General features: G+C 34.8%; 1 protein-coding gene across 5 annotated transcripts in view; it reads right to left on the bottom strand.

Annotated features, from left to right (window-relative positions):
- Positions 1-431: 431 nt before the first annotated feature.
- The window catches only part of LPAT3 (lysophosphatidyl acyltransferase 3), a 36,714-nt gene continuing 18,606 nt past the window's right edge, over positions 432-18,539 (bottom strand). For 2 of the 5 annotated variants that reach the window (XM_086247593.1, XM_086247585.1), the window contains exons 2-12: positions 10,889-11,138; positions 9,593-9,715; positions 8,882-8,921; positions 8,652-8,725; positions 8,180-8,239; positions 7,198-7,275; positions 6,967-7,125; positions 2,881-3,006; positions 1,506-1,598; positions 893-979; positions 432-802 (exon numbers count right to left, since the gene is read on the bottom strand). In XM_086247593.1, the coding sequence (XP_086103719.1) occupies positions 596-802; positions 893-979; positions 1,506-1,598; positions 2,881-3,006; positions 6,967-7,125; positions 7,198-7,275; positions 8,180-8,239; positions 8,652-8,725; positions 8,882-8,921; positions 9,593-9,715; positions 10,889-10,969 (1,128 nt within the window). In that variant the 5' untranslated portion in view covers positions 10,970-11,138 and the 3' untranslated portion in view covers positions 432-595. The remainder of the gene's footprint in view (positions 803-892; positions 980-1,505; positions 1,599-2,880; positions 3,007-6,966; positions 7,126-7,197; positions 7,276-8,179; positions 8,240-8,651; positions 8,726-8,881; positions 8,922-9,592; positions 9,716-10,888; positions 11,139-18,539) is intronic. The other 3 variants (XM_086247616.1, XM_086247599.1, XM_086247607.1) reach the window with 3 other exon arrangements.

Here is an 18,539-nt window from a genome sequence, read left to right as displayed (position 1 = left end):
TCACCATTTAATGTTCCAAGCCCCTCTAACTATGCAATTTTCCAATATCTTTAGAAGGGAAATTGTTATTGAAGCCCAAGATAATGCTAGTTTTACTGTTTTTTTGAAGTAAAATATTTTCTCTTTGATAGATGCTTAAATATCAGGCCAGAAAAAAACACAAATGAGGGGCAGAACTAAACAGATTTCTTTATCTACTGGAAAAAAAAAAAAAAAAAAAAAAAAAAAAAAAAAAAAAAAAAAGTGATCGATTTTGCCCATGAAGCTCTTATGATAAATAAATAAATTTACATATGCATTCAGAAGTGCGTTATCTGCAAGAATCAAAAGGCAGTACTAATGTCTACAAAAAAAAAAAACAAAAAGGCAGTACTAATGATACAAGCTAAATAGAGGGACCCTGGTACAACTCTGAAACAAAGCATAACAAATGAAACCCATGGAAGATATTATCTATATATTTATATATTGCACTTCCAAACCACAACAAACAAGGGATGAAGGGAACAACAGGCTTGCTAATTTCAAATGATGATACCACAAAATTTCTGAACACATGTGGACAGGCTACTGTTGGTGCTGCCAAATCTCAAGATCATTTCTGAATGAGTCCCTCCTTGATTGGATCTTGTGGTGTAGAACGTTCTGATTCAGATGATTGGATGAGGATTTGCATGACAATTACAACAAGGACCAAGAGAATTGTGGAAAACACAATGCCTTCCCATGTGGATAGGAGGGCAGACCATTGAAAGAATTTGAAAATTCCATAGCCAAGGAGGCAAGACCAAACTATTACAACCTATTGTAACATAAAAATGGAATTATGTATAATTAGAAAGAGGAAAAGGTTTACTTGGTTCATTACTAACTACAAGTTGTAAGGTCTTACAGCTAAAGACTTTATAGGTCGGCCGGTGTTTTGAAGTTGCAGTTCACTGAATGTGTCTTTAGCAAAATACTTCTCCAACAAGGCATCCTGGTAGTTCCAAGATCAAAAAAAACAAAAAAACAAAAAAATGGCGTCAAACATAAATATACACTTACTGGAGGCTAGGAATTGATAACCATCATATGCTGAAGAAGACCTGCCTAGTTCTCATGGTATGATTACAATTTTTGCACCATATGAGCCAATTAAAAAAGAAAATTCATGAGACCAAGGAAAAAGCAACCATGTCCAAAAAGAAAAAGTAATTTCAACCCAAATAAGAGAGTGGTGGGAGTTCTATATCTTGGATCAACTCCAAGATAAAAATCACATCACCTGTGCAGCTGGACACTATTATTAATTGTTCAGCTGAGCTGTACCAGCTCAGAAACCTCCTAATATCAAGTATATTCTGAGGTCTGACCCTTTTTGACCAACACTAGGTTGCTTCTTTGCTTGAGCTACATGGCTGTGTGGCCAGTAAGTTTTCTAGACAACCACTTAAGATTTTCAAGCATAACAAAATTCCACATAAAAGATAATGAGAATAGAAAGATTGCATGAATGATGATACCTTGGTAACAAATACATCTTTACACCACTGTCCAATTCCATCACTTGTTTCTGGCAATTCCTGCATTGGATGTCTCCTGATTTGTAATTTTACCTGTAAGAATCAGCACTCAATATAATTTTCTAACCTTTTTTCCACAACTATTGGCCTCAACTCTACATGGAAACAGGTCCAGTTGATAATCATGTTGACCCCATTGCATTTTTGCCCTTTTAAAGGCCCACATATAAATCAAAGATTGTCAAGAAGGTTGGGCACAAAATGTTCTAAGAGAAGAATCAGTCCCATAAACAAGATGTCATCATGTATTAGGGATGCAAGGGCATCCTGCCCATCTAGTACGAGTACAGAATGGCTGTCCTGTTAATCATTGCATAAAATTTGAAATGAAATTTTTTTGTTTCTTTTGAATTTAAATGAGCATGAGTCTAGACAGCATGGACATGTACACAAACACAGGACACCCAAGATAGAAACTTCTAGATGAGAAAGAAATGAACACTGCAGGAACAGACCATGCTCATAAGTGTGTCCATGCTTTCATGCATTTAAACCTTTCAATTTATCAGGTCAGTATAGGATCTCAAATAATTAATCGTCCATGAGTACTTTATATCTTCCTTTTCTCTATCCTGGTAGCATCTGTGGTGTTTATGGTAGTTATATGCCAATTATCCTTTTTTCTTTCTTGGCCGGACAAATTATCCATTTCACATGTCATGTGTGTGTATTCAACAGTTGTAAAATTTCAATTCATTCATCTAGTTACATGTTTGTTCTACAGCCCCACTATAAGACCCTCAATTACAGGAATCTGTCTAATAAGATGGGGCCCAACTGTCCTGGAGTGAATTGAAAAGTCAGGCTAAAGCTGGTTTAAGTTTAAAACCAACCAGTAACATATTTCTGGATCCCAGCCTGGCCATATTTTCTATGTCTCAACTATATTGTACTAGGAATCAAACTGTCTGACTTGCATTTATGTTACTACTTTGCACTATTTATCACAAAACAGACTACCTCATTACGCAGGAAATTAGTAAAATAAGGAGTAAAGAAATTTAAACCAAATCCAAGAAACCTTGTTGATACCATATACACGATGATTTCAGTCCAGAAAGGTTTGTAATTACAGCAGCTTATTCTTCAAGAGAAGAACAATCCAACAGTTACAATATAGTACAACCATTGATCATATGGTGGAGTGTATAGTTGAAGAATTTTAAAACTGATGAATGATATTTGGTAGGTAGATAAATTATAGAAAGTGTGATGTTCCCTACAAGAAACTAATGATGTACTAGCAATAAAATAATGTTAACAATCTAATATCAGGTAACTTTATTAGCATATGCAAAAGGTTTTGTTGTCCTACCACAGAAGATTGCCTTCTAAATATTCTCAACAATGTAGGTGGTGGCTTATTGTTGGGGACAGCCACTGTACAATCATAAATTGCTGGAACAAAAGAGCGCATATGACTTACTGATGAGACAAACCCCTGCAATAATGAAAAATCAAATTAAACAAAAAATAGATAGTGTAGCTAAAAATGTATATGCCAATAGTTATGTCTGGCAAGGTATCATCATCATCAATATTAATTTTCGCCTTTCATTCCTTTCTATCATATGCATTATCTCCTATTACATCCATGTTTTTAGATCCATTCATATTACTTCATGTTCAGCTTCATGGTCTTTTACCTTCCATTCTAAAAAGGTATATGTCAATAGTTATGTCTGGCAAGGTATCATCATCAATATGAATTTTTGCCTCTCATTCCTTTCTATCATATGCATTATCTCCTATTACATCCAATTTTTCAGATCTATTCGTATTACTTCATGCTTAGTGGTCTACGTTGTATATGCCCATACCATCTAAGCTTACTTTCTCTTATCTTATCACTAATTAGTGCCACCCTCAATGTTTCTCTATTAGATTGGTTTTTACTTTTTAGTTCTGCCCTTTCTAGTCACTCTAATATTCATATTAACATTCTCACTTCCGCTATTAGGATGTATTGCTCTTGCTTTTACTTTGACGCCCAACATTCTACCCCATAAAGAATAGTTGGCCTAATAACAGTTCTATAAACTTCCCTTTTAATCTATTTGGTATTCTTTTAAGCTATATATTTCTTTTATTTTTTTGGACAAAAAAAGTTTTTAATCTATATATAGATTAAAAATTTTAGCTTGACATTTTAATCTATATATTACTTTAATGCCCAAAATTCTGCTTGTCTCCATTTTTTCATCCTATTCCAATTCTATTGTATATTTTATTTAGTATATCAACAGTTATTCTACATCATTTTCATTGTTGATCCTAATATCAAAAGTGAATTGTTATTAAGCTATTATTGTTTTCTACATCATTATTGAATTTGCACTTTGTTGAATTCAGAATACATTTTTTGCTCATTTCTTAACCGCTTAAAATTTTGGGGTCTGGCTTTTTAACATGGTATCAGACCTCTAGTTGCAGGAAGTGCTAGGATCGAAACCTCCAATCTCTTATTCCCCATTTATTTGTTAACTTGCAAGGTGCAGAGTGGGGCTATACCTATATCTTTCTCTATATTTGCAAATGTCTTCCTTTCCATGTGTAGGATGGGATGGACGTGAGGAAGGGTGTTGGCTTGATACTTTATGTTTTTGTTGGCCTAATCCTTAACATTTAAGATTCAGGGGTTGAGTGGTTTTCTAACACACTCCATACATTCTGTTAAAGTTTTACTAATTCCTAAATCATTTGATTCTACTGGATTTGTCCATGTTTCCAGTTTTGCAGCAAGTGGCTCTTTAGAAGTAAGTGTCCATCAAAACTATATAATCAACAAACCACATACTGCATGAAATTTCTTTATATATATTCTTCGCTATTTCATCTAACATTATCGTAGCAGATAAGGACTTGGTTATGATCCTTGGTGTAATCCTACTTTTATTAGCAACTCATTAGGTTTTCCGCATGTAGTACATACTCTAGTTTTTGTGTCCATTATACATACATTGAGTAATTTTAGCAGTGTCATAGTTTTTGTGTCATTATACACATCTTAAATAGTTTAAGCATTCTTGACCCAAAAAAAAAAAAGAATAGTTAAAGCATAACTAAAATTTGTGTTTCTAATAAATTAAAAATAAAATAGTTAATAGGAACTCCTTTACTTTTTGAAAGGCATAAGACCTAGCTATAGTAGAAATATATTTCAAGAAAAAAGAACACTTGATAATATTTAAGAGTGACGCAATTTAAACACAAATTTAATACTGTTTATATAGAAAAAGTAAAAGGATTACATGCAAAAACTACAAGATAATCCTGAGAAAAGCCTCACAATCCAATATTGAATATTAGTATTGGATTTAACTAACAAAGGAATCAAATACTGGAAAGGAATAAAAGGATATTCAAACCAATATTGAATATTAGAATTGGATTTAACTAACAAAGGATTCAAATACTGGAAAGGCATAAAAAGATACCAAAACGTAAAGTAGAAAGTAGCTAAGACTGGTGGGAGGATGATCCAAAAAGATCAAGGCCTCTGGACTCAAGTCTTGAATGAAAAGTATCTTGAGAAACATGATCCTCTCAGTGCCAAAGATCTTCCCCCTCAGAATTGCTCTAATACCTGGAGGGGGGTCTTTTTGGTGCTCAAGATTTGGCTAAGGGGGCTTAGAAAGAGGGTTGGGGATGGTAAAAACATTCAGTTTTGGCATGATGACTGGTTTGGATTGGAGCTTTTAAAGATTTGGTCAGCATTGACATTTTCTTGAATCAGATCCACTTGAATGTGGTTGGTTTTATCTCTAATCAAGGTTGAGATGTTAAGAAATTGCAAGACTGCCTTCCCCTTATGCTTGTTCAAAAGATCCAGTACTCACTACTCAAAGTACCAGCTTTGGTAGTGGAACTGATAAACTGATTTGGAGAGCAGCTCTAATGGTAACTTTACTGTGAGATCTGCTTATGGCTTGACTACTGAGGAGGATTCAGATCTGGAATGGATATGGTCTTTCATTTGGAAACCTAATATTCCTCCAAAGCTTAAAACTTTATTGTGGTCTCTCGTAAATGAGAAGATCCTGACAAATGGCCAGAGGTTCTGTAGGAGGTTGACCTATGATAATTATCTTATCCAAGGTGTTCCTGTACCAGAGAATCCATTGATCATCTGTTCAGAGTCTGCGGTACTTCCATTTCTATTTGGGCTGATCTAGGTGCTGATCCAGAATTTGCCTACTCTCTCTCTTGGAACTGTCTGGATTGGTTATTCCTAAACTTGAGATCATCTAAGAAGGGGCTGAAAGGAATCTAGTGGAATTTAATTTTTTTCGTGGCTCTCTGGCATATCTGGAATGTAGATGCAAAATCGGGTTTGATCCTATGATTGTTTGGCCCCAAAATCCATGTCATGGCATTCTTAATGCAGCAGCTGAATGGAACCTTGCTAAGAGTGAGGAGAGTTATCCTGACCCAACCTCCTCCTGGAATTGCCCACCACCTTTTGGAAGATTTAAGTTGTGTTTCTAGGCCCAGGTTTATTCCTGGGTAGTTTCAGTTGCTTGCTTTGGGCTTCGGCCCCCATTGTACCGAAAAGAAATGTGGAAAGAATTGAAAGGTATGAAAGAAAGAGAACTCAGAGAGAAATTATTACCACAAAACAAAAGAGTAGAATTGGTAAGACAATCGAACCAATTTATGGATAAAAAATATAGACAAAACAACAAATACCACCAAGAAAATCTTGGGGGAGGCCAAAAGGAAGAAAGTCAGAAAGAAAGAAATATACTGGTGGACAGATGAAGTACAACGAACAATACAGAACAAAGGAGCTTGAAAGCATAACAAAAGAGTAACCAACAAGGGACTGAAAAAGATATAAGAAACTAAAAGATGAAACTAAGAAAATTGTAAATAGTTATAGGAGGATGACTAGATATATACATCAGGTTAAATATATTGAAGACAGTCACCACATAATATTACTCACAAACAAAGACATTTGAGTTAGATGGTAAAATGTTGTCACGGACTATTAAATGCGGAAAAACCTAGGAAAGAATTGAAAACAATGAACGAAAATCCAGGAATGAAAAGTCCAATCAACACTAAAGAGGTAGGGAGTTAATTAAAAAGATGGGGAAGGATAACGTTGTTGGACCAGATTGATAAACACATATAGAGGTGTGGAATACTCTGGAAAATGTGGGAGTTATAGCTAACAAATTTATTTAATAAAGCATTAATGGAAGGCCCAAGGCCAACTGAGAGGAGAAAAAATACTATGATACTGATCTTAAAATAAAGGGAATATACAGAACTGTGGAAATCATACCGAGACACTATGAAATTATGGGGTATAGGAATATCTAATTCCAATTTAAAAGGAACATCTATTGAAGGAAAAAATAGTTGGTATGAAGAAATTGTAATACGCTATTACCTTCGTACGTGGAAGCAAGACATTTCTAGGAACAGGCAACCCTCTTGAAGCAGCATACTCTTGAGCTGCCATTAGCTTTGCCTGCGTGAATCGCGTTCCTTCTACAAAGAGAGCCAACCAAAAAGGAATGGGGAAATCCTCTAGCCGTTGAAAACCTGACTGCAGCGCAGAATCCAATGAGTTATAGAAATGACAAACGAGAAGACTGTCAAAAATATGCTTTACAGAGACCTTCAATGTGCTTTCATCTTTAGTCCAACTTCTTTCCAAGAAGACATATTCAGAAAACCACATTGACCAACCTATGACCTGCATACATGTACCATTTTTACCCTTAATGAAAGATTCTCACAACACAGTAAATAAATAAGAAGAGAAATATCCTAACAAACCCCAACAAGTTTATAACAATTGGATTGGGGAGTGACAAGAATGTTCAACTAATTAACCAAATTGGTTGTTCTATAAAAAATTTTCAGAAATTAGAGATAGTGATAATAATGAAATTCAATGAATTGGAAAGCAAAGCAAGTTGATAAGTCAAAATTGACATAATAAATCCATCACAAACAAGTTAAGTTACATTTGACAGATAACTGGAGCCTTGTTTTTTTTTTTTTTTTTTAATTATTATCCTACCAGAGATGAAGTGTAACTCACTGAAGCCAAATAATAAACTGGTCCAATTGCCACTTCAGCAGGTGTTCTGGTTTTCTTAAATCACAATTACTGAAAGCTTAATAGTTCAAAGGTGATCTTTGATTCTTTTCAACGATAAATTTTGACAGTAGCCAAACATTAAACTAAATTGAAAATTCAAATTAATTTGGAAAAGCTAAAATGGTTCTCTTCTTTTCACCATGTAATATGGTGAATTGAAACATTAACTTAAATTGACAAATCAAATTGATGTGCAAAAGCTGAAATGGTTCTCTTCCATTTCATCGTGTATATTTTGGTTTTCAATGTAAGAACCATGACCATAATCATATAATGGAATTTTGAGTGCTACAATAATTTTTAAGCACTACTGTACTACAACCATCACCAAAGCTGGAATTTTGAATTGAGAATGCATCTCCAAAAAACAAAGAAAGAAAGAAAAGCAGTTTGCTTAAATCATGATCTTAACTGATACAAGTAAATACAAGCAAAATAAATCCATCACTAATTTCAATAGGAACAGAAAAATACATGTTGAGCGAAAACTCACTGGGAGGAACATTATTTCTTTCTTCATGATGGCTAGTGCGCTACCAAGGCAACCTGAGCGCTGTTATTAATAGATTGATTTCATGATAAAAAGAAAAAGAAAAGCACAGATCCAGGAAGAAACACGACAATTAACGTAGATGAAGCATAATAAAATTTCTGACTCAGCCAACTTTACCTGAAAGCATATTTTCATGACATACAGGGAGAGGGGTTTTGAATAAAGAAAGAACAGTTGTAATGGGAGAGGATGGTTTTCTGAAACTTGGAACCCTTTTTGGGAAATTATTGGTGAGGTCAACAGATGCAAGACAAAAAAGAAAGGCGGGACGATAGCAGACCTCATGAAGGTAACTCAACAAGTTTTCCATGAAGTCCAGACAATTAAATTTCTTAAAATACTGATAACAATTAGTGCGCATGTTTAACATCACAAGTGACACTGCTAGATATAAATTCACAAAGATAAGCACCTGAGCTATGACCCATCCAGCAAGCCAATCAATGTCACTTCTGTGATTGCAAATGAGAAGTGCATGTTCTTTACCTGAAATTTTTCTTAAACAAGACAACAGTCAACCTGAGAGATTTGCAAATGTCAAAAAAAAATCTTAATTCCTCGTTCTTTTAGCCATCAAAATCTTAATTCCTCTCGTGACTGAAATATTTTGGGAATACAACCAATTAATAGTTGTCACCTTACCCATTAATTGAAAAGTTTCTGAATCTACATAAACCTCAACCTGCAGCAGAAGTCCCAACCAGTTAGACCATGATTAGGATCTAAAATCCCACGTACACCCATTAAACACACAATGTTTATAAGTTCACTAGGTCAACTGGTCAATATGCTGAAACAGAACAGCGATAACTAAAAGAATTGAATTTGAATTTCCAGGCCATCAAAGGATAGGTGGCACACTAATGCAAGTGGAGTGTGTTAGAAGAAAAAACAAAAGGCATTCTCTGAATTAGAATATAGAACATGATTGGCATTGACATATAGGAAGAAGATTTTGCAGATGTCATTTGCCTCCTTTTCTGCTCATTTGAAGCTTTAATACTTCTAGAAAGATGTGGATTTTGCAGAAACCCCTGTGATCGTTCTACTTTGTTTTTGCTTTCCCTGATTCAAGGAGTTTAACTCCTTCCTTTTCACATTCGAAGATATTTAATTTCTTTATTCTTACTATTGATGTCTCCCTAATAAGTCAACAAACCTAATAAAATTGTAAGCCCAGTAAAATTTGAGATTGGTCAATTTGGCCCAAGATCTATATGTTTGGTTTAATCATATAGATCTTACCACCATGCATTTCTCTACATGAGATTGCAAATACTAAAAAAGAGATTTGAATGGGAAACATAAATTGAAGACGTAAGGACATATACAACTTTAAGAAAGAAATCACACCTTAATGCCTGCCCACCAATCAATGAGCCATATGAGTTCCAACCACAGCAATTCTGCAACCACTTTGTTGATCCTTCTATACATATTCTTTGATATGGGACGAAGAAGGATGAAAAAAACTACCTAAAAGTGCATATTTTTATATGAATAAACTCATGATATGTGGACTAAGTTAACCAAAACTAGAAAAGTTGGATGACAAATTTGTTGTGAAGGTAATTGAGAGATTTGATAAAATTCTTTAGATGATATAATAAACTAGTGGTAGGTTCGTTCAAAGTTAATTACATAGCTTTACCAGAGAGAAAACTGGAGTCCCCTTTTTGTAGCAGCCATAGAACTTTGTTCAATTAAAACATATTTAGTAACTAATAATTTCCTCACTGGAAGTGAACGAAAGTGGAAGAATTTATTAGCTATTCTGGATCTTTTTTGTGCAGTTTCAGGGTTAAAAATTAATAAATCAAAATATGCTTTGGCTGGAATAAATTCAGAAGAAGGTAAGGTGGACGGGTTAGCGGCTGCTTGGGGTTGTGAGGTGGGTGCTTGACCTATGAAGTACCCGGGTCTTCCTTTGGGGGTTAATCCGAGAGCAGCTAGTTTCTGGAATCCGTTGGTGGAGAAGATTGAGAAAAGATTGGATAGTTGGAAGAAGGCGTTTTTATCAAGGGGAGGAAGGCTTACTTTGATACAAGCAGTTTTGGGAAGCATTCCAACTTATTATTTATCATTGTTAAGAATTCCGATAGGGTTGCTAGAAGGTTGGAATACCTTATGAGAGATTTCCTTTGGGGAGGTCTTCAGGAAGGGAGAACAATGTATTTGGCAAGTTGGGAGTTAGTTTCGCAACCAAAGGAAAAAGGGGGGTTGGGCTTAGGTAATCTGGTGGCAAAAAATAGAGCTTTACTTGGCAAGTACCTTGAGTTTCTTTATTACATGAAATAAGGCCATTAAATTGCTAGGCATCAACTGTAAGCTCCTTTTTGCAGAAATAAATCCACATTCTCATCAAAAGTTGGGGTATAGGTGCAGTTAACTTGTTAAGAGACCATTTTAGAGAATGGGTTTCAAAATCTCTACTTTCTGTCTAAAATGCAATTGGGTCATTCAATTTCCATGCAACAATCAAAATCACCATAAAGAAAAAGGAAAAGAAATAAATAAGTAAAACACATAACAAAAGAATGACAATGGCTAATTAGATAATTGATAATGCCAAATGGGATTCCTTTAAAAGACCAAATTGCAAAAATGGAAACAAAATGAAAGCACAAAATTACAGAAAAACAGAATTACCTGAATGAGATTAACAATGAGGCCTGAGAGAATGAAAAGTATGCCCACGGGAACAATAGCCAGTACAGCTGGGATCGCCATGGCTTCTGAGACCCACCTGCTCTGCTATGCTAGCTTTGGAGATCGAGAGAGAGAGAGAGAGCGTTTGGGGATCATAACAAACAGTGCGTGTGTTTTGCTGAGACGCGAACTGGAAGGCGCTTCAAACGCTCGATGTCGTTACATGAAGCGCATGCGCTTTAGCATTTACCTGTCAACCAACCGCAGCCAGCTTTGCTCAGCATGTTCTTTGAATAAAAATACCTCAGGGTGTTTTTGGGCTTTAGCCCCCATAGGCCATAGCTACCCAAAAAAAAAAAAAAATCTTGTCACAGCTTGAGTAAAATGTGCCCATAATGGTATTTTCGTAATCCAAACTTTATCGTTTATTTTGAGTGTCTAATAAGTATTTATTCCATCCAATTTTCCGTGAGTCTATAATGTCTATATATTAACAGAACTCAAGTGTAAATATGTCCAATCAAATTAAATTTAAAAAACTACAAAAATTATTTTAAAGATAAAATCATAAAAGGAGATTATATACTACAAGAATATTGCTCATTGGAGGGAAACTATTTTGATTTAGTTATTAACATAAATAAGATCATCAAGGTCACGAGTGTTGTTTAAATAAGATCATCATAAATCGTAAATGTTATTTAACTAAGATCATCATAAATTGTAAGTGATGTTAAATAAGTTCATCATAAATCATAAACGTTGTGGAATAAGATCAACATAAATCATAAATGTTGTATTACGACCGAATACAAATTCAAAACACTAAGATCCATAATACCAAAGTATATATACCTAGAAGTCTATAATACCAACTAAGTATAATAGTGCACTATCGTAGGACATGGACCCTTAACTGATCTTCCAACGGTATTTCACTTAAGCACAAAGGCAATACTACACCCGTCTTCATAATTTATTAAATTCTTTACTTTTAATAAATCACATAAGCATAAGGTATACTGTATACACGAATACTCAAATATATAAATACATAAACATAAATATATGTTTACATAGGTTAAAACATAACATAAATATGTAAGCATATATAAGTATAAAATATGTAACTTACAATAATTAAAACATGAAATTTAGTTCACAAAAATTAAAATTGAACAGGTATCGAAATAGCTCATTTTTAGAATTAATTTTTCAGGGGTAATATGGTCATAGAGTCAAAATTCTCAGAAAAATGTCTCATGCACGTCTATTTTCGTTCACTTTCATCACATTTGAAAGCTTAATTTTTCTTAACTTTCCCCTTTAATAGCTTACTTATTTTACGATCAATTTGGGCAAATTAATACACTAAGTTGAAGGATTTTTCACTAAAAATCCATCGGATCGTGTCAAATTAATAGATTTATTTTATTTTATCTGAAATCAAGACAAGAACAAACTTCGGCAGAATACCATTTTAAACAGGCAGCAAACTTTGGGGATAAAAATCTTTCTTTGTGTTTAATATCTGACTTTCAAACTTTCCAGATCCATAGTTCATGTTCTATACTTTAAATTGATATAAAGAACGTTAAAAATAATTGAGAAATGAGTAAGTTATGAACAGACAAAGTTATGATATCTTTTTTTGAGTTTTCCGGCGAGGTTGGTTGGGAAAGTTTTTATAAAAATCTCATTTTTATGCGTTTTTAATGTTTCAAAACTAAAATGAAAAGCTATAAACATGTTTTATAATCAATTTTAAAGGAGGTTAGATGCTACAAAATGTATCAAATAGTGAAATAAGTAAAAAAACTCGAATTTTTCGGTGGCCAAATTCTCAAAAATGTTGCCGAAAACTAGAAAATTGTTTTGGCCATATCTTTTCATTTCTTAACATTTTAAAGTGATTTAGGAGTCTATCTCAAACGATTTTCCATATAGATTAACTGAAAATAAATATATCAAAATATAATAATATAAAACCAAAAAGTGACGAGTTTTGAGAAAGATCATGCTTCTTTATGATTGATTCATTCTTGGGATAAATAAATTATAAGAAAGTAATTATGTACTTACAGCTAGTGTCTACGAAGTGATAAGGCTTTAATTGAAGCTCTGACTTTGAGGTTGATCTCCAAGTACAAGAGTGAAAAGTTTGTGTATGAGTGTTTGGGTGCTTTCCTCTTTTATCCTTTTCTCTGCATCTAAAGGGCTTCTTTTGTACGATTCTCAGGTGATTTTCGGAGTAAGGAATTAAGGGGACAAGTGAGAGTATTTATAGACTAAAATCTAGTTGGGAAAAAACTAAATTGGATGTTTAGTTTGCATGAGATAAGGCTTGGTTGAGGAGGCAAGTTGCAGTGAGTTGATGACTCAGATTTTGTGAAATCTGATGCATGTGCGTGAGTTGATGGGCTCACAGCTGTGATTTGAGATATTTGTCTAATTTCTTCATTTTTTTCTTTTCTTTGTATAATGTAATAATGATATTTGTTTGTAAATTCACTTAGAAATTCATAATAAGTTCTAAAAAATTTTATAATAAACACATAATTAAATAGAAAACATGCTTAATTTAATATACTTCAAGCTATGGAGGAACATAAAATATGTATAAGGGTATTTAGGTAAATTTTCTCATAATCTGAATTTCTAAAATTAGATCATTTCACAGTTCATAATATGCACATAATTAAAATGATGTTTCAACAACATGTATAAGTTTTCATATGGGTTATACGTATAGGAAAAACATAAATACGCATAAGAGCATTTTGGGTATTTTTGCCCGTAAATCCAACTTATGAATTTAGATAAATTCTTATACTAGAATGTGCAATGAAATTAGAAGTATCACATGCTTTTAAATTGTTTTGATGTATAATGAGAATATTTTCTAATTTGTGGGACCCAAAAGTATTGTATAGGTATTTCTTGGTTCGGGTTATTATAGTCTGCATGTTGTAGAAGAATACTCGGAAAGGTCCGCATTAGTATAGATTCTATGATGGAGATTCCACTTTTATAGGAATCGCACCGCTATGGTGAAAGTCATTTTCGCAAAATTAAAAAACGTAGCAATAAGGTGAAGGTCCTTTTTACAAAGATGAGGACCATAACGCTAAGGTGAAGGTCCAATGTTGCTCTCTTCTTGGGTGAAGACCCAAAATCATATATCATTAAGGAGAGGACCCTAGTTGAATGGATAGGACCTTGAGCCCTTTTCGCATAGTACCTTTTTCTTAGTGCTTTTTGCTTCAAGGAATGCCTCTGTGTTCTAATTAAGTATGAGCGGCGATAGAGTTTGCCTTTTTGTTCTATGTACCATGCTCCATTTTGGTAGAACTAGCTTCCTTGCTTCCACTCGATCTTAACGTAGAGTACTATTCCACACATAGTCAAGGATTGGGTCCATCGAAATTGGTGTCGATGCTACCGGTAGACATTGGTCTTCGTCCTTACGCACGCTTGGTTCCTTTAGATACTCAATTTGAATGATACGCTATAGTTGGAGATTCTTAAGTACTTTAACTCCGGGTACCCTAACTTTGTAGGTACTTAATTTTGTAGAACACAAGCATTTTTTTTCACAAGGTCCTTTGTTTGCTACGAAAGTAAAGGACCTATCGCCTTTTTTATTTCTTTTAGGCCTACTACCACAAAACTTCGGGTAATAGCTTGATTTTTTCTAATTTCTTAGGTCGCCTCCTTAATTGGGAACTTTAGAATCTACTTGTATGTTGAGGGGAGGTCCTCTCCTTGTTAATTCCTGATGGAAGGTACTTCAAGAATCTCATCTTGGGTGTTTTTGAAAGAGATCGAGGGAGGTAATTCAAATATCCCATCTTGGGTGTTTTTCTCTATATCGCAACGGACTTCTTGCGATGCTAATCAGTCTATTTCGGTTTCGCATTCAATGACATCAAGACGTACTTGTGTAGTGGAGTGCCTCTCGTGAGATTTGGTCTAAGCATGGATCAAAGTTGACCTCAATGCTTAGTTATAAAACTTTCAAATTAGGTGCATGTATTTTGGACGTTAGGTTCCATCTACAAACCATATTGAGCTAGTTTCTTCCATGAAGGTTTAGGAAAATGATTTGTAGCATAGTCGAGGAAGACCTATAGGTCCTCCTATGTCGATCTAGCCTTTGATTGTGAAGATGTCGTTCTTTTCCTTTAGATTTCATGGGCCTTTGCACCTGACACTTTTTCTTCTAGGTACTTTTGAAGGAGGTTCTTAACAAGAAGTCCAAAGTGAATGGGTCCTTAGATGAGATAGAGATCAAGGTACCACGCCTGCACGTAGACTTAATTAGAAAAGGAAGATCCTTCTCTTTACATGATTGTTCAAACATAATTGAAGCTCCATGGTTTTTCCTGCAAAATTTGTGTGTGAGTAGAACAAAATATAGATTGCATATTCAAGAATATAATTAAGAACAAGAAATATACTACCCTGCTTTGGGGTTTCTATGAATTTATGGTACAGACAGTATATCGATGCTTTGATCTAAAAAGCTTCATATGATCAAGAGCTCGATCACACTCTTTTAGTTGAATGAATTAGAGAGCTACTCGAAGCGAGAAGTTCTTGAATTTAGCTCTCAATGAAAGCACCAATTGTTGAAGCATAAAATAGCCATTTTGTTGATTGATATATATACCTTGCCAAAAAAGACATAGGAAAACCCTTGGAACTGAGGAGGCATCAGTGTGGTGCCCGCCAAGGGCCCTACAACGATCAAATCAGTAAGGTACTTGAATAAAATCACGTAAATAAGGTTGGAGCCATGAATGACATTACCTTGATCTTGAGCAAATGATAGAGTATTTATAGAGGATGAATTAATCATCATGGCCTAAGAATTGTAAGCTTGCTAAGCTTGTAATCACCGGGAAGCATACTCCTTTTAGGAGTGAACTTTTATGCTGGAATCCTTGTTTGGGGAGGATTCAAGTCCATTTTGTATTATGGAGGAGGTCCAATCTTGTTTGGATTCAACTTCCTTGCTTGTTGAGGAACATAAGGAGGTCCTTCAAGTGTTGCCAACATAAAAGTACTTGTTCTTTGTAAAGGTCCGTACCGACTAAGGTACTACGTACCCTTGTAATGAGGTTCTACCTTATTAGGTTCTTCAATAGGTTAAGTACATTCTGACAATGTACATCCATTTTCCATAAGTAAATGAAGGTCCTTATGACACTTTAATAATAGGTGTCATAAGGACAAAATCACAATTGGGATTAAATAGCAAAGTTAGATTAAATTCTCATCTATGATTTTGAATCCTATCAATAACAAAATCACAATTAGAAAAAGAATCATAATTGACCAAGTAGAATCAGAAATCTCACAGGAATAATCAACCAAGACCAAGACAAACAAAGAAAATGAGCAAATAAAAGAGAAAAGAACCAAAACTGAGCGAGTAGATACCTGGAAAAAATTATTACCTAAATCAATATGGATACAAATCATCTATTACTTTGATAAACTCACTAAAACATCACTTCAACTTAATCATGCATAGTCACGTAAGTAAGAATATATTACTATTACTTCCAATATTTCATTGTAAAAAAACCCAAAAAAATTGTAGATACGTATATAACAAAAAAAAAAAATCCCAAAAAATTGAAAAATACAAATGCTAAAAAAACTCCAATAAATTGACATATAATTACTTCAATGAACACCTATCAGTTATCAAAAAAAAAAAAAAAGTCAATTAAATTAAGGCCATAGATAAAAAAAAAAAAAAAAAAGACCTCAGATTTAGCTGTCAAAACAAAAAAAGAAAACCCAATCATCAACAAAGAACATAGTAGAGCCAAAGAGAATGAGATAGGAAGAGAGTAGAGAGAGAGAGCTCACCGACTGAGTGAAGATGAACGGCGTCGAGCATTGAGGTGTGCACGATCGTTGAGGTATGCGCGAGCTGATGGGTGCTATTTTGCGGGAGAGAACACATGGGTTATTTAGCGAATGGTCTGAGACCGTGTTGTACTACAACGCCTAAGAAGGTGATTTTAAGTTGGGTCAGATACTGGAGTTCCACTTAAGCTTAGCCTTGTTTGTGCCAAACATGATATTATGGGCTTATTTAACATTATCCAGGCTAGCACAGTGAAACAAACGGGGCCTAAGGGTCCATTAGATTCTAGGCCTAGATCATCAATAATGTCGGTGAGAAGGACAATTAGTTCAATCAAGTTCCAAGACAAAATTTGAGCTGTTGCGGAATGCAGAGGTTGGCATGTGTATACGTGTTGCAACGATGAGAGCACCAACTAGCAAGTGATTTTTTTTTTTTTTGACCAATAACTAGCAAGGGGTTAACATAGGGAGAAATTATTCTGTGTAACCGATACACTACTAAGTAATGAACTAATTCAATAATTTTCCTACAGAAATTTGCACATTTACCACCCAAACTATAAAGGGTGTGTGCATTTACCACCTAAATAAATTTTTTTTACTAATTATCATACAAACTTTGTTCCATTTTGCAATGTACTACCTACTGTTATATTCTATCTATTTTTCTGTTAAATGCTGACGTGGCTACACAGAACAAAGTCTATATGGCAATTAGTACGTAAAATAGATGGAATTAACGGTAGGTGGTACATTGCTACACGAAACAAAGTTTGTATGACAATTAGTAAAACAATTTTGTTTGGGTGGTAATGCACACACCCCCTATAGTCTGGATGGTAAATGTGCAAATTTCTCATTTTCCTAAGGGTTTTCGTATAAGAAAACGATGTCGTTGCAGTTATTACATTCTTAAGGCTCTTTACTGTGCACCAGAAATTTGATACCCAAAAGCTAAAATGACTCACATTTGGCCATAAAACCTCACTATGGGCCGAAAAATTATAGTCAAAATGGGTTGATACCCATATTGTAAGTAATAACTGGGTATATACTTTTGTGAAAGCCAAATAATACTGGGCCCACGTTCAAAAAGCAAAAGCAGGAGAGAGAGAAATGATATCAGCTGCTACAGAGGCGGGCCTCGCGCGTGGTCATTGTTGTTGGATGAGGCGCCTTCTCGCGCGTGGCTTGGACGTGTGGCTCTGATCACAGAGCCGTTGTGGGATGAACGACCTAGATCACACACCAATGACTCATTTTTTTTTAAAAAAAAAAACAAAAATAAGCGGTTTGGATCTTTGGATCGTTGGAAACCAATGGCCCAGATCATCCCTCTCATTTTTTTTTTTAAAATTACATATTGATATATATATATATATATATATCAATACTTATAAGGACAAGACCAGAAGAACGTTTGATTTTCTATATATTTGGGATGATTTAAAAGAAAATACTAAGTATGCGGCGGCAAACACGGTGACCCGAGTGCGTACACCTAATACTGCCACCGACGATCAATCCACTCCCGAGAGTAAAAGAGCCGAACCAAGCATTCCACTAGGCACAAACCACAACCCACTGCCATTTCAGCCAATATGTGGCCCTAGGTCGAGGCCACCAGGGCGAAACCGCTCAAAACGGACCAAGGTAGCTGAATCCTACCAAGACCTCACAGGTGAGAAGATTGACGTGTATAATGACAACACACAACTTCTCCTACATTCGAGACAAGAGAAAGAGTGCAAGGGAAGCAAGAGAG

This window comes from Dryas octopetala, chromosome 1 (genome assembly GCF_963921425.1).
Source record: "Dryas octopetala chromosome 1, drDryOcto1.1, whole genome shotgun sequence".
NCBI lineage: Eukaryota > Viridiplantae > Streptophyta > Magnoliopsida > Rosales > Rosaceae > Dryas > Dryas octopetala.
This window is presented reverse-complemented; position numbering and strand designations above follow the sequence as displayed.